At 37.6% G+C, this 15,884-nt stretch overlaps 1 protein-coding gene across 1 annotated transcript in view; it reads right to left on the bottom strand.

The window, feature by feature from the left end:
- The window catches only part of bsnb (bassoon (presynaptic cytomatrix protein) b), a 95,007-nt gene that overhangs the window by 23,166 nt on the left and 55,957 nt on the right, over positions 1-15,884 (bottom strand). The window contains exon 4 of the mRNA XM_037678847.1: positions 986-1,765. Coding sequence (XP_037534775.1) covers positions 986-1,765 — 780 coding nt within the window. The remainder of the gene's footprint in view (positions 1-985; positions 1,766-15,884) is intronic.

The following is a 15,884-nucleotide window of genomic DNA, read 5'->3' as shown; positions in this document are numbered from 1 at the left end:
AAAATCAACCCAAATGTTTATACTATCAATACAAGTTTTTACTTATCACAAATATTGACCATTTTGTATTTGTTTGGGTTGAATTTGCTTTTTAGTGTTATGCACACACAGATGGAATAAAAAATATACCGACACAGACTGAATATAACACAACTGAACATACAAACATTTACAGACAAATGTCATTTTGTTACATGCTTATTTGACACCTTTGACGCATTCTCCATTGCATTCTTCGAACCGTTGAAGAATAAAGAACATGCTTAGAATGCTTAAAACATTACCACAAGGTGGCACATAAAACAAACAAAAATTTTTTGCATTTCATTGTTTTTAGTTTGTTTTTACAAAAAGGTAAATAAATTAACAGTTTAAAACAGAGAAATGCAGGAGCAGGCTGAAGAGGAAGAATGGTCAGCTGAAATGATTATGCGGATGTATATAAAAATGATGAATGATTGTGGCCAACTGATGACGATGATCATTAGAATGATGTTAAGGATTACGATATGATGCTTAACATAATACATATGAAGATGGTTGTCATTAAACATTTTGATATGGCTATGGCAATTGTAGTTTTGTTTGCTGACCGTTTGATGATGTTATTATGAAAACAAAACTGATTTTAATATAGCATTAGTTATAATAAGTAAGTTGATAAAAAAATAGTGTTAACTTAGAAATTATGATTATAAGATTTTTTTTGTTTTTACAAAACTAAGAATGAAAAAATAAATTAAATTTCACTGTATTCACTGACAATGACATGAATAAATATTCAACGATGAAGTCATTGGACAAATGACAACAGAAAATAAAGAAGAAATAAAAGAGCTCAAATGGGTTCCATTTTGAAATACAAGGGACAACATTATGAGTCTGTGAGATGGTTCCAGTTATTTGAATGAAGCACAAAATAAAAATGGTGAATTGGGAGTAACACGTGTAACAGGTGAAGGCGAAGAAGTTGCAGGTAGCTCACTTCATGGTGTCTTGACTTCTTTTCGTCTTCAGCTATCTTCATGTCTTTTGGAGTGTCAGTCTCTGATAATGTCTTCTTCTGTGAAGCTTTGGCGTCTTCTTTTAGAGTTTTGGATGCAGCTTTAGTCTTCTCCTGGCTTTGCGGCTGTTTGCGGGCCTGGTTATTACCTGTGGGTTTAGACTGAGCAGGAACTGTTTTTGAAGGGGTGGGGGTCTTAGTATGGTTAGGAGCAGGTTTACTAGGGCCAGATGAAGGCTTGGCACCAGAGGGATGAGAAGGGCCCTTAGGCAGAGCAGAGGGCTGAGCAGATCCTTTTGTCTGAGTCAGCCCTTTGGCCTGACTCGGGCCCTTCATTTGGTTAGCAGGCTGTGAGGAGGTCTTACTTTGAGCACTGGGTTGATTAGGACCTTTAGTTTGAGCAGGTCCTTTACCCTGAGATGAGGGATGTGTTTGACTCTTAGCTTGAAGGGGTGGCTGAGTCGAACCCTTGGTTTGAGGAGAGGTTTGGCTGAGCCCTTTATGTTGAGGGCCAGGCCCTGCTTGTTTCACATTACAGGGAGGGCCACTTACTTGAGGACCAGCTGATTTCTGTTGTCGTTGAGGACCTGTGGTGTTAGGCCCTAAAAGATGATTGGGTGATTTCTGCTGAGGTGTTTGCTGTTTGGCTGGAGCAGATGATCGGGAAGATCCCACTGAAGGTCCTCCAGGATCTGGAATATCTCCCAAGCTTCCTGACAGAGCCCTCTGTGTTTGGCAGTTTAGGCAGAGCCATTCTTTTTTCTGAAAAACAAGAACAGAGAGAATAGGGATAAGCAAAGTTAAGATGAAAGACCATGCTAGATTGCACAAATTATACAAAATATAGTCATTTTTATGTTTCCATTGATAGAACAATTGATGATTAGTAAAAGAACGTAGATGTGTCTGTTACTTAAAATAAATGCAGTTTTGCATTGTACCATTTGACTCCTCTGAACAACTGAGAAAATGAAAACCTGTCCAAACAAGGATTTTCATCACTTCAGAAAGACTTAAAATTTTGACTGCATTAAGTACTCTCACACAAAGTACACAGATAAGAAGTGTAGTGTGCATATAAATGAACACATTTTTTGAGAGGTGGAACAATCAACAGCAAATATCAAATGTCATCCCCGGGGTCATGACCCAAGAGCGCATTCCATATGGCCCACAACGTGGTTAATGATTAATAAATTACACTCAAATTGATACAGGAGTCATTTGTGAGAAAGGTTAACTTCAGCTGTGACTCAACAATCACAATGAAAAAAAAACTTGTTATTCAAATAAGAAAAACTAAATATTTTACTGAAATTGCTAATTAATGAAGTGTGAATTGAAACTCATCTGCCAATACATATTAAAAAATATTAAACTATTACATTTTTGGAATAATCTTAATAAAATGAATTAAACTCAATAAAAAATGTAGTCGGTTCCAAAATATTATGTTAATCTGTTTTAAATATTTAAAATTATGGCCACATATTTGCATCCAAAAAAAGCCGTGCAGCAAATTGTTAACGTTCATTCAAAATGCATTTTTATGTTGTTTTTGAGTGAGCATGGCAAATCTATTTATGACAGCAGAAATGTAAATAAAAAAACAAACCAGCCATGATAACAGAAATGTGGCTAATCAAAGACTGGCGTCTGCATAGAAAATCTCAGACCTTTGAAGAAAAGTGTTGATGATTCCTGATCTGCATCTTTTATAGAGCTCACAGCAAACCTTCTCGGTGTTTGAGAATAAAAATTGTTCCTCGCAGTCATGAGGTATGTGTTTGGCTGTAGGTGTAGATTCTTGCTCTAAAATCTACAACAAAACCTATCAAAGACCAGATATTAACATAAACAGATTCAATGTCAGGTCAATACAATAGATCAATGAAACTGCTTGCATTAATGAAATGACTCTATTACAGGTTGGGAAGGCTGGAAATAGCAGTGGGGGCACCGTGTTTGTAACAACCCAATGTTAATGACAATCATCTGAGCCTCAGACTTGAAGACAGAGTGTTCCTGTGTCATCAACGTGTACAACAAAACAAATAACCTCATTCACGGTTCAATTGTTGATCACTATCCGCTGAATAAATCATGTCTTTTATTGATGTCACATTTCACAAGCATTAACACAGAATCTACAAATGTTAAGTCAGGTCCTTATTGAGCATGCATCAGGATATTAATACAGAATATTTGTCAACAGGCCCAGTCTCAACCATCCATTATCTTTAACCGCATCTTTCTTTTCGGGTCACTGGTGCCCATATCCAGCAATCACTGTGCGAGAGGCACCCTGGACAGGTCACAAGTCCATCGAGACAAACAACCATTCACTCTCTCACTCACACCTAGGACAATTTAGAGTTACCAATCAGCCTAACATGCATGTTTTTGGTCTGTGGGAGGAAACTGGAGCACCTGGAGAAAACCCACACATGCATGGAGAGAGCATGCAAACTCCACCCAGAAAGGTCCCTGGCTGGGATTAGATTCGGCAACTTTCTCGCTGAGAGGCAACAGCTCTACCAACTGAGCCACCATGTAGTCACAACCCAGTGACAACCATATTTACAAAATCAGGTGTTTAGTGACTGTGTTACACCTCGTAGCTGCTACTTTCCTTCCGGCCATTGACTATGGTGACATTATTTACATGAGTTAGCACCCTGCAGATGTTGGACACTGTCTATCACGGTGCATTAAGATTCATAACTGGTTGTAACTACCGTACCCATCACTGCACTCTGTATTCACTGGTCAACTGGCCATCATTAACTTCACGCAGACTCTCACACGTCACGTCGTCAGTGCTGTTACAGTGTGCGCTCTCAAGACTTCATTACCTGCAGCGTCCTCTCGGCGTGGACTGAACTTGGCACAAAGGCTTTTTCCTACTCTGCTTCTGTAACCTGGAACACCTTGCAAAATGATCAGAAGCTCTCGACTTTGACCTCTCTAAGGGATTTTAAACAATTTTTTAAGTTCAACGCAAAAATCAGTGCAGGCATGTTCCTGCTTTTAGTATTTTACACATTTTATAATGTAGCTTGATTTTATTTTGTTTTATGTCACTATTTTTATTTACTTTTAATCTTATATGCATTTTATGGCTGTTATTATTATTTTGTATTGCAACAAGCAAAAACAATCCAAACTTTTAAAGGAGTTTCTCTACCAACATTTTAAGCAAGATAAAGAGACAGATAGTGGCAATCACTTAGGACTATTTGAACACCACAATAGGGGGAACTTAATCTAGACAATCCGTCTCTAATAATCAGTGTGAGACACAGAGTGTTTTCTTTATCACCTCATTCTAAACCTGCAAAGAGACGCTGACCTGATACAGACATTTAGCTTTTCTTTGGGCTTTTTCTGCACTTTGTTCAGTTTTCTGGCCACAACGATGAGTGGACGCAAAACATTATGGACAATGCTTATATGTCTATCTATTCAGTACAACTAATATGTGATTGCAAAATAATTCTACAAGAATTATGTGTTATTAATGTACCACATAAAGTAAAGATGAATATAAACTTCACAGACTAAAAAGAAGGGGGAAAATATTTTAAATATTAACTGATTAAATCAGAAAAGGGTAAACAAACAAAAAATAAAATGGCCATTTAAGATACATTTCCAATCTTACTGGTCTTTTTATGTTTATTAAATTAATATACTTTGTATAATATTTAACAAAAACTAAATTATTGAGGCAAATAAATTAAACACAAAAAAATATGATAATTTGCGTTTGGTTGGTTATTTCTTTGTTGTAACCATTCTTCTTGACAATACATCTTACACTGTTGGGAATCCCATTAATTTTCCCTAAAATGGTGCCTCATTTGTGAGGAAAATGTGACTGAGGGTTGAGTAGCAAAGTTAAGAATGTAAAATGTGTCTGATACAAACTTTCCACTACTTCACTGCCAATGCCAAACAGCAAAGATTTATTCCCCTTTTGTGCTATGTTTACATAATTAAGTGGCTGGATCGATTTTTTTGTTGTTGTCGCTCAAGGCCAAAAGCCACAGGTGGGTAATAATGTTTCAGCCCATGCGTGTGTGTCTGTTGGTTAGACAAATATCTCATGAACCACAGGACAAAATTTAATGATATGGAGAACATTGAATGTACTGTACATGCACTACTGATTTGAACTTTTGTAAACAAATCAATTCAAAATGGCCACCACAGCAAATCAACATTAGCCACATTTGCTATAAATTTTGTGGAATTATAGCCACAAAAAATGGCTATAACTCAATCCATTTGACTGATATTGAGGTAAAATTTAAGTGGTAGTAGCTGAGAGTCATTAACAACACACTTTGCCATATTACATTAGACTGAATTTAATGTAATTTTTAACAAAATACCAAAAACGGGTACAATTCAGTCGTTTCTCAACATAAGATGATTCTAGTTTGAAAAAAAAAAAACTGGTATAAAAGGAAATGGGCAAAATGCATTGCTTTAAGTTATCCTAGCCTTTAAATAGATGTATATATTTTTTTCTTTTTTAGCTTGTATGTATTTAAGACAAACTGTTGCTTGTTGCAAAGCAGACTCAATATTCAGACAAAAAAGTAAATAGAGGAGGTTTTCCAAAACAGGCTGTGACTGCTAATCAATTTAGTGGTAAAAAAAAAAAAAGTCAAAATGTGCTGTTCTGGTAAGAGTTAGAATTGATAGGGAATAATTACACTTACGAACAGTAAATAGGTTGTGATTGATAGAGTACAACAGAACACACTGGAGTGGCACTGATATGGCAAACATTGTACCTCATAAAAACTCAATCAGGGCTCTTATGCAATGTGGGTGATAAATTATGCAACTCCTTCCCTTTAGTAATGATGCCATTTGAATCAGCATGCTGTGAAAACATCAATTTCTTCAATGATAGCGATGTAGGCAGAAAAAAAAAATCCTTTTTAATGAAAGGATATAAAACAAACACTTTGTTAAGTTGAAAACCATGGTAAATATCTATTGCCCGCCACCAAAGGTAAAGGCAAACAATGTTTTTGGACATAAGACCAAGCACTGCCAGATCATGTGAGATCATGTGAGACATTGCAACAGATTGTGTATAATATTGTTTTCAAAGTTCAACCAAAATGACTATAACTCCATCATTTCTCAAAATTTTACGTTGAAACTCCAACATGAAAGGTGGTGGGCAAAATGCATTTCTTTAACAAATGCCACCTATTTTGGACCAAGTTGACGTTTCCAAATGCACAAACATGTCAAAACCAATCATGAAAATATGCGGTGAGGTCAGACATTCAAATCTATAGCATGCTCTTTTTTTACTGCTGCTATTCTTTTATAGAGAATTTAAAAAAATAGTATTTTTGTGCCCAAATCTATCGTCTCAAGTGAGAGCATGAAGCTAGAATGGATCCACTGGTTTGCCAAGCAGACAGACTTGCTTTGTTTTCATATCTCTCAAGTGCTCTACTGAGAAGCTATATATAAACAGGTGCAGCACTCTCAAACTAACCATCTGTGCTTGTTCTTTTCATGACAAACGGTCGTGTGTTTGTGGACATCTAGCACATTCATGGGAGCAGCAGATATTTACAGAAGCTATGCAACAATATAGACAAAAAGGCAGGCTATGTGGCTCTAATTTGTGCATTCAAAAATGTTTAGTGGGCAGCACGGTGGTGCAGTTAGAGCTGTCACCTCACAGCAAGAAGGTCGCAGGTTCGCCTTCCAGCCTTTCTGGGTAGATAGAGTTTGTGTATTCTCCCTGTGCACGCATTAGTTTTGTCCAGGTGCTTTAGGGTGTTTTTACACCTGATAGTCCATTAGACTCGGTTTGATTGGGGACTAAAATTCAGAACATTTGTTTACATTTCAGTTGGTGCAGTTGGCATTCACACTGCACTGTCAATCGAGCCAACCTGTTCCCCCACTTGCCTGTTGTGGCGCTGCAACACGAACTACTGAAGGAAACAACGCAAAAACCTCTGAAGAAGACACTTCTTCTGGAAATAAAAACAAAAATGGAGTAACGTCAAATTTGAGCGGTTTTAGGAGTTCTGTTTTGTCATTTTTCAACAATGGACTCAGCATGAGCGGAACATGAGGCAGAAGACCATGGAGAATGTTTTTTTTTTTTCACAAAAGGCAGCTGATGGCTCCGTATGAGGTATGAGAAATGCATGTTTGTTTGCCCTGCGTTGTAGTCCACTTCCTGCTTTTGGAGTGGTCTCCGGTCCGCTTGCATTCACACCGCATTCGAACCGCGCTAGAGTTCACTTCAACCGAACCAAGACCTAGGTATTTAGGCAGACCAGAGCCTGATTTTTTGGCCAGTATCAGAGTTTGATTGCACATTCACACCTCGCCAAACGAAACGGATTTTCTAGGCAAACGGACTAGAGTTTGATTAAAACGGACTAAACAGGGCTGGTGTGAATCTTTTACAGACCAAAAACCTCATATTACATGTTAGATTCATTGGTCACTTTTAATTCTCCCTAGGTGTGAACAAAAGTGTAAATGATTGTCTCGTTTCTCTCTTTGTGTCCCTGTGATGGGATTGCAACCTGTTCAGGGTGTCCCCCGCCTCCTGCACAGTGACTGCTGGAAATAGATATCAGCTGTCCACGATCCGAAAAGGACAAGCAGGTAAAGAAAATGGATGGGTGAATTTTACTATGAAACAGTCTTCTTTCTGCCATGTTGCCAAATTCCCTTCTTCGCTCCTGAATCAGCATAACATGACTGTGTGGGTGCTAGGGAAAGAGAAGCAAGGCCAAACTAAAGCAGCAAGTAGCAAATTATTCATGTAGAGTGCTTTAGCTTGTACAGCAGTGAGCCATGTGGGCAGTGCTTCCCACCTCTACCCACACAGAAAGGAGAAAATCACGTCCGTAGAAAAAACTAAGCTTCGGTTGCTTTGGAGAAACGATCACTATTCTCTGAAAACGCTGTAAACTCCAACAGCTCGGAGTATACAACTGAAACGATCACCAAAGATAACATAAAGAAGAGATAAATCATGAAAAGACCAATTTTGAAAGAAAGGAATCTTATTTATTTATTTTCATGTTTACTTATTAAAAAAATATTTTCCCCTGCCCAAAATAGAAGACAATGTTTTTACCCATATGTGTGTGTGCTTTTTCATTTTTAAAGTTAACCAAATATTTCATAACCAGTCGAGAAATTGTAATGAAACTCTTAAAAAATAATTATTTTATGAACATTGACTAATTAACTTTTGAGTCAACACCATTTAAGGCAGCTGCGAAAGCTAAGCAACCTTAGTAAACACAAAGATGGCTACAACTATTTTGCGGATATTAAGCTAAAATATTGTGTGATAGTAAATAAAACTCACCCCAGCAACACATTTTCAGCATTGTGTGTCATTGTTGCTTAATACTTTGGAATTAATTGTTAGTATAAACTCTGCTTATTAGCAAATTAAATCTCATGAACCACAGAACAGATGATAATAAATTCTCTGAAAGAAATAATTTGTACTTCTTCAAAATGATTCACTTATGGAGACCACAAAGTTTAAGATGGCCACAACTGCTAATAGGAATTACCAACACAAAAATGAATCTAACTCAGCCAGTTTTAGAGATATTGAGCTAAATGTTAGTGTGGTAGTAGCTGAGAGCCATTCCTAACAAGTTCCAAGTGCTACACATTGCACATTGTTGCATAAAAAGTTTGTAATAACTTTGAGAATCAATACTGCCCATTGACAAAATAGCTCATGAAATACAAGACAAATTTTAGAGAAAGTCTCAGAAAGTAATCATTAAACATTCATCTATAACGGGTAAACTTTTGGCATAAACTTAGATCAAGATGGACACCAAGTGTCATTGGCCAATACAAAAAGAACTATATTTCATTAAATTTATAAGATATTGTGCTAATAGATAAGTACAACACTTATTCTGAAAACTGATACATCTTGCAATACTGAATGAGAAATTATGTCATATACGAGGTGTGACCAAAAAGCCTATAACTCCATCCCCTCTCATCATGAAATGATCATAGTTTCAAACGTTGATCCAGAAGGTAGCAGGCAATATGCCTTCAAGAAATGCTAGGTCTTTACTGTAATATTACTTTGTGCTGCAGTATTTTTGTGGCACTCTTGCTGGTGTGATCATCTTGTTAACGAACTGGTAACTTAATTAAATGACATGGGGTTAACTTGTCTGCTCAGTTAAGCATGTACTTACCACTGGCAGCAACTCCAATGCTGCTGATAAGACCGCGCATAATCTGTTTCTGTCTGAAGCATTCTTAAAATTTACTGGTTAGTTTACGCTTACCTCTTTGGAGTTGTTTGAAAGAACGTGCATTTTTGAGTCTCTACGACTAAAAAAAAGTTTCTCCCATGGATCAGTTTGTTGCATTTCTCACTCAAGTCTCAGCTTGTCTAACTTTCACAGTTGTCACTTTTGTTTTGCGTCAACACCGCAAATCAGGGGGGAAAAAAAAGTAATTGGTAAAGAAAAATAAAATGAAAATCCATACGGTTATTTGAAAAAACTTTGAGACATTTATAAACTCAAAACTGAAGACTGAATCCTTTGCTCACTTACACATCAGAGTGCACATACAGAAACTGGGGTACAGTTTACAACCCTCAACACACTTATTCAAATAACCTTGCTACAATAAGACATCCACAAAATGTTTTATTTGATTGTGCTTTATCTACCTGCTCTCCTTGGATATTGTGTTTGCACAGCTCTGTGTACAGTAATTCCTAGAAAACAGCAACTGGCTTCTGTTCAGGAGATTTCACATCAATAACTTCATTGTGTGGTTGCGGCGTTTCAGGACCAAAACAATGAAGCAAAGGTGAAAATCTCTTGTTGTGGATTCTGTATCATGAGTGAAGCTGGAAGGGCAGTAAGTTTGTCAACTCCGTTCTAATAAATCGAGGGGAATACTGCAGACATGAGCAGTATAGTGTGGTGATGCATGGCCCAGTTGGTTTACAGCCATAAAAGCTGTCCATTCACTTCAAAATAAAGAGAGACTGGACCACACAGAAAAGATCAGAGAGACTGACCTCACTCTTGTATATTGATCCCACTTTTACTGAAGCTTCCAAAAACATTACAGGCCCCATCCGTCACATTACATACATTACATGTCAGAGTCAGAGTCAGAGTCAGAGTTTCTTTATTGTCATTCGCACCTCATGTGGTACATGTGGTGGAGCGAAATTATGTACACAGCGTCCCAGTTACATCCCACAATAAAATGTATAAGAAAAACAGTAATAACATCTAAGATATGAACTAAGAAAAACATCAACTAAATATACACTAAGCACTCATAACATAAAACATTGAACATCAGCACAAACATGAACATGAGTCATGTCCTTATGAATGTAGAACCCAGGTGGAATCTCTAGGTTGTGTACATTTGAATTTATATATACATATACATACACACACATATTATATATAAAATACGCTACAGTGGCATTATCTACATGAAGCACCCTGCAGATGCTGGATACTGCCTATCACGGTGCATTAAGATTCATAACCGGCTGTAACTACCGTACCCATCATTACACCCTGTATTCACTGGTTAACTGGTCATCATTAACCTCACGCAGACTCTTCCACTGGTACATTTTCATCTTTAAATCCCTTCTCGGTCTGCTGCCTTCATACATCTCCTCCTACATGTCTCTGTGTGAGTGCAGCTACAGCGTGCGCTCGCAGGACATTCTTACATGCAGTGTTCCCTCAGTGAGGTCTGAACTAGGCAAAAGGGCCTTCTCCTACGCCGCCCCTGTTTCCTGGAATATCTTGCAAAAAGATCTGAAGCTCTCGACCTTGACTTCTCTACGTGACTTTAAACCCCAGTTAGGTACCTGGCAAAAGCCAGTGCAGACATGTTCCTGTTTTTTAGTTTTCTAAATCGCCTTGTGATCTAAATGTTTTTTGCTGCTATTCCTGTTGGTTGTCTTTTTGGTTGCTATTTTGTTTAGATTTTTTTTTTTTTAAAGATAAACTTAAATTTGTATGCCTATTTTATGACTGTCCATTGTTGTCATCACGCTTTGTTAAGAAATCAGGCTTCTCTTGTAAATGAGTCCTCGAGGCTCAATGGGATGTACCTGTCTAAATAAAGGTTGAATGAAAAAATATATACATGAAAAGTTACAAATGTTGTCTTTGGTGCCTGGTTGTTTGCCAAATATATTAGTGTGTGTGAATGACAGGCATCAACTTCAAACACTTTCTTTATGAGGTTCTGTCCATATCTTTGTATTAAATGACCTGCAGCTCTGCCACATTTAAAATGGCATTGAAGTCGACTTACGATTCAGCTCTCAATGAGGTGTCTACATTTTTATGTCTATGCTTATAGCTACTTTCACACCTTGAGCTTAAGTCTGCACCTTTCAAATAGGCAATCTTTGATAAATCATGACAATGAAAAGGGGCGGGGTGGGTAAACCCTCACACATGAAAGCAGTTGGCTGATTGACCCAGCTATGTGACCTGCGCAAAAAGTAGTAAAGTGTAAGGGGAAACAAAGTTCTCTTCTCCTCTCCCCTGCCTGGATCGTTTGCTTGGAAGGAACACACATTTATGTCAGAATTAAACAACATCTTTATTTTTACAGACTTCAAAATGCGTGAACAAGAGAGAATTGTATAAATATAAATATTACCTGACATCGAGGGACCCTCTGTACAATTCTGACGTGTCTCCAGTTTCTTCCAACATTTATAGACTGTTTTCTCCACCCAGTGACATTTCCTGTTTTCAATTCCTGTTCATTAAACACCTTACAGACTCTCTGAAGTCCCTGTCTAATCTATCAGACACACATTAGCTTTCCTCTCTTTCCACTGAGTATATGACCCATAATCAGCAACAAGCCACACATAATCTTACAAAGACTGTGAGATTCTGATTATCCCCTCGACAACCTGTTACATTATCAAGTCTTACAAAAGTCATTCTGACCTATTAAGCTACTCATCATTACTTATTTTATAATCCCCACGCATACTCAAATGATATGAACTATAATTTAACTTTAGTTACCTGAGGAAGAACCTTTTTGATGTTTTGTTTCTCATTAAAGGCCTCATTAGAAATAACTCACTGTTTTCCTACTGACAGCAGACAGTGTCATGGTTTGATTTTAAAGTTAGCAGTCCTTAAAAATATATTATTTGTCAGCTTATGGCCACCGGAAGGAGGCCCAGAGGAAGACCCAGGACACGCTGGAGGGACTATGTTTCTCGGCTGGCCTGGGAACGCCTCGGGATTCCCCAGGAAGAGCTGGCCCAAGTGGCTGGGGAAAGGGAAGTCTGGGCCTCCCTACTTAGGCTGCTACCCCCGCGACCCGACCCCGGATAAGCGGAAGAAAATGGATGGATGGATGGATGGATGAGCTTTTGGCCACATCTAACAGAAATTCTAGCCATCTTTATAGGATCTATTTTCCATCATTCATAATTAAACCTTATATTCACCAATCCATATTTTGTTATTTCCCACCATTTATCATCAAAGTTTATTTGACTCCCAACAATAGCTATGCCATGGACCAAAGAAAACAACAAAAATCACAGTTAGTACACATACAAAAGAGTTTAGTTTTGTCAAAACACTTTTTGTTTTAACTTAAGTACAGTTGCACCTGTCTTACATAACCCAGTACAGTAGGTAATGGGGGAGTGGTGGCGCAGAGGTTAGAGAGGTGGGCCTGTGATCCGAAGATCGCAGGTTCACGCCACGGCCGCAACATCAAAATTGTGGGTGGGGTAGGTGAAGCACCCACACTTGCCCCCACCCTCATTAGCCCCACTCTGGGCCCATGAGCAAGGCCCTTAATCCTCCGTCTGCTCCCTAAACAGGTCTCTCTTGAAATGAGTTCTCATGGCTCAATGAAACTACCTGGATAAATAAAGGCTAAATGTAAAAAAATAAAAAATGCACCTTAGGTTGTAATGTAATCTGTTCATAAACTCATTGAAGCAAAAGTCACGTTAGCTAAGCTTGCTACAAGTTTTTAGGATGTCTTTTTCTAACCCAAAACAATAAGTAGTTTTAGAAATTTGACAATTTCAGAGTGAATGGACTGAAAAATATTTTTGTTCACATTCCAAGTACTGTATTCTAGTGTTTACTCAGCAACAAAAGATTTGCTGTGATCATGAAAGGACGGTTCAAATCAAACCATGTCTCCTTTTTTCTCAAGTATTCCAATAGATTTTGAGGAACTGAAAGGTACAATGCAGGAGTAGCACACATCTTTTCTCTGGAGTCAAGTTGTCATCTGACATTTCTGAACCAAAAACAGAGCTATGATTACATTCCAGTGAGTAGCTTAAACACAAGAGAAACTTTTTCTAAGGTTGCAGGTTGGAATAAGTTTGGAGAAAAAGCTATACTAATTATTAAATGTTGCCCTCAAAACAGGTTTTTGTTTTTTACCTATGTCCCACTTGCAACTTAAAGTGTAATAGCTCTGGTCTGTACAGTCACTACTTTTTAAAAGTGGACCTATGATGTGCGACACCAATAAAAAGTTTGACAAAATATTAAATAAGGCTACATTTTCCCTTTTCCTGCTGGGTCATGTTGCTGCATAATGACCTGAAAAGTGGAAAAGTATTTCACAGACTGTTATGATGAAACACTTATTTTTATTTTATCATTTGAAATCTGAGAAAAATGATCTGACTCACAGAAATTCTTGACTTTTGTGAGGTGACGCTGACATTGTCCTGCAATGCCAGATACTATACAAGAATATATAATTCTAGTCAGCAGATTTAAACTTTTAAAATCTTACAATGCATCATTTGGTCTGATTCCCAGTCAGCTCCACTCCAATTCACACCTCAGGTGACCCAGACATCTTTGAGCCAGACAGACAGAGTCTAACGAGCCTCCATTGTGCGGGGTGAGTAGTTTCAGTCTAATCTGCACCGGAATCTAAATGCATAATCAGCCCTCTCATGAAGTTCTATAAAGTTGTGAACTCCACACCCTCCAGACATTTTAGAACAGATAAAAACCTCCAGGATGAGAAGCAAATCATCTTCTGCTTCAGAATAGAAGCCCAGCTAGTTTTATTGTTTAACATTTTTCTAGTAAGCGTATTGTTGAGTTGTTTTTGCTGAATTTAAAGAAAAAAAACTCCTCCAGACGTTCTTAGGTGCAGAAATTACAATAATAAAACAGGAACTCAGAAAACACTCATTGATGCTCCTGGTACAAGATATAAAAATGATTTAAAATGAGCTCAGTGGTAGCAAGAACAAGCAGCATATAATCACACCGTAAATAATTTACACATCCGGCAGATAATTCGAAGATGTGTACTAGTCCTCTTGGCAAATTACAGTAAAATATTCATTAAGGTTGTGGCGTTCAGGTGTTTGAAATGGAAAATCACCAAGATGCCATCATTCTTCGAAAAGTGAAAAGCACTTTATGTTTTCGATATCTCTGTTGTCTTAGGTTGTGCTAAACCAACAATGTAATGATGTCCTGCAAAATATTGTAGCAAGAACGCTCAATGGGAGAAAAGCGCAGCGTGAAACTAAAAATCATAAACCGGAGTTCATTAACTGGGATTTTGATGAGTCAGACTGTCCTGTTTTGATCTCAGTCAAGCCCTGAAAGAAATGTCTTGTCCTTCTTTAAATGCTGCATTTTTCTTACCTGTTGGTAAATAAATTAGGTTACTGATTTAGTTTCACTTTTGTTTAACAATAAACAGTTAGACTGTATAAGGGGTTCTTAATTTTTTTTTTTTTTTACTTTTTCTTCTCCTCTTAAACAAACAAAACAAAAAATGCCTGCCATCGGTGCTGATGGAAGCAAGTAAACTGAAACTAAATAAGTAAAGTCACAAGGCAGAAAAAAAATCCCAGTAGGACATCTGAAGTGAACTAAATCTGACAACAATTCTCAATGAAATGTTTATAATAAAAAATGTTTGATTTACTGAAGTAAGTTTAGTTTTTTTTAATATAAATCTATGTACAGTACAGTAGTCCCTCGCTACTTCACTGTTCATCGCTGCGGGGTAGTCTGCAGAAACAAAACTGAGTTGGACCGAACGGAACTGAGCAGAACTGAGAACTGTTGCTGTGTTCTGCAGAGCTAGTAAGTAAAATTTAGTAGCTACATACTGTACTGTACATATGTTGTTAAAATAATGTAGGTTTAAGAGTTTATAACATTGCAAGAGTGTGGGAAGGGTTTCTAAAGCCTTAATATGTATATATATATATATAAATACTAAAATAAATATAGTGTCCCTACTTCACGGTTTTTCACTTATCACGGGGGCTGGAACCTAACACCTGTGATAAACGAGGGACCACTGTATGTCTTTCATCATAATGAGATCACTTACAGTACTGCGATGAAATTTTAAATAAATAAAAACTTTACAGAAATATAATACAGATTTTGCACCTTGTTTCATGTCAATGAATGATTGGTTTTGTGCACATATGCTGTGAGGACTCAAAATCAGCTGATTAACGAGCTAAACCGTAAGATGGAGGCGATTTGTGAGAATCCTAGGCCACCTGCGACTTCTAGGACTCGACAGCATGTGGGATCGAACTTGAGGAGGCTCATAACGCAGATCAGTGGAGTGGATACCCATAAATTTGGCTATTTTGGACCAAGAAAGTTCCAGCAGGACTCAAGGCTAACAAGAAAAAACAGTCTGCCTGAAGAAAATCAACAATTGTGGCTTATCTGAAACTGACTCCACCGTTTGGCCTCGGATACGAGCTGACTATCAAATCTCTCCTGGGACATGTGTAACTAGGGACAAAAACTCAGTCTATCAT

The sequence above is a fragment of the Nematolebias whitei genome, chromosome 7 (genome assembly GCF_014905685.2).
Source record: "Nematolebias whitei isolate Nwh7 chromosome 7, NemWhi1, whole genome shotgun sequence".
Classification (NCBI taxonomy): Eukaryota; Metazoa; Chordata; class Actinopteri; order Cyprinodontiformes; family Rivulidae; genus Nematolebias; species Nematolebias whitei.
This window is presented reverse-complemented; position numbering and strand designations above follow the sequence as displayed.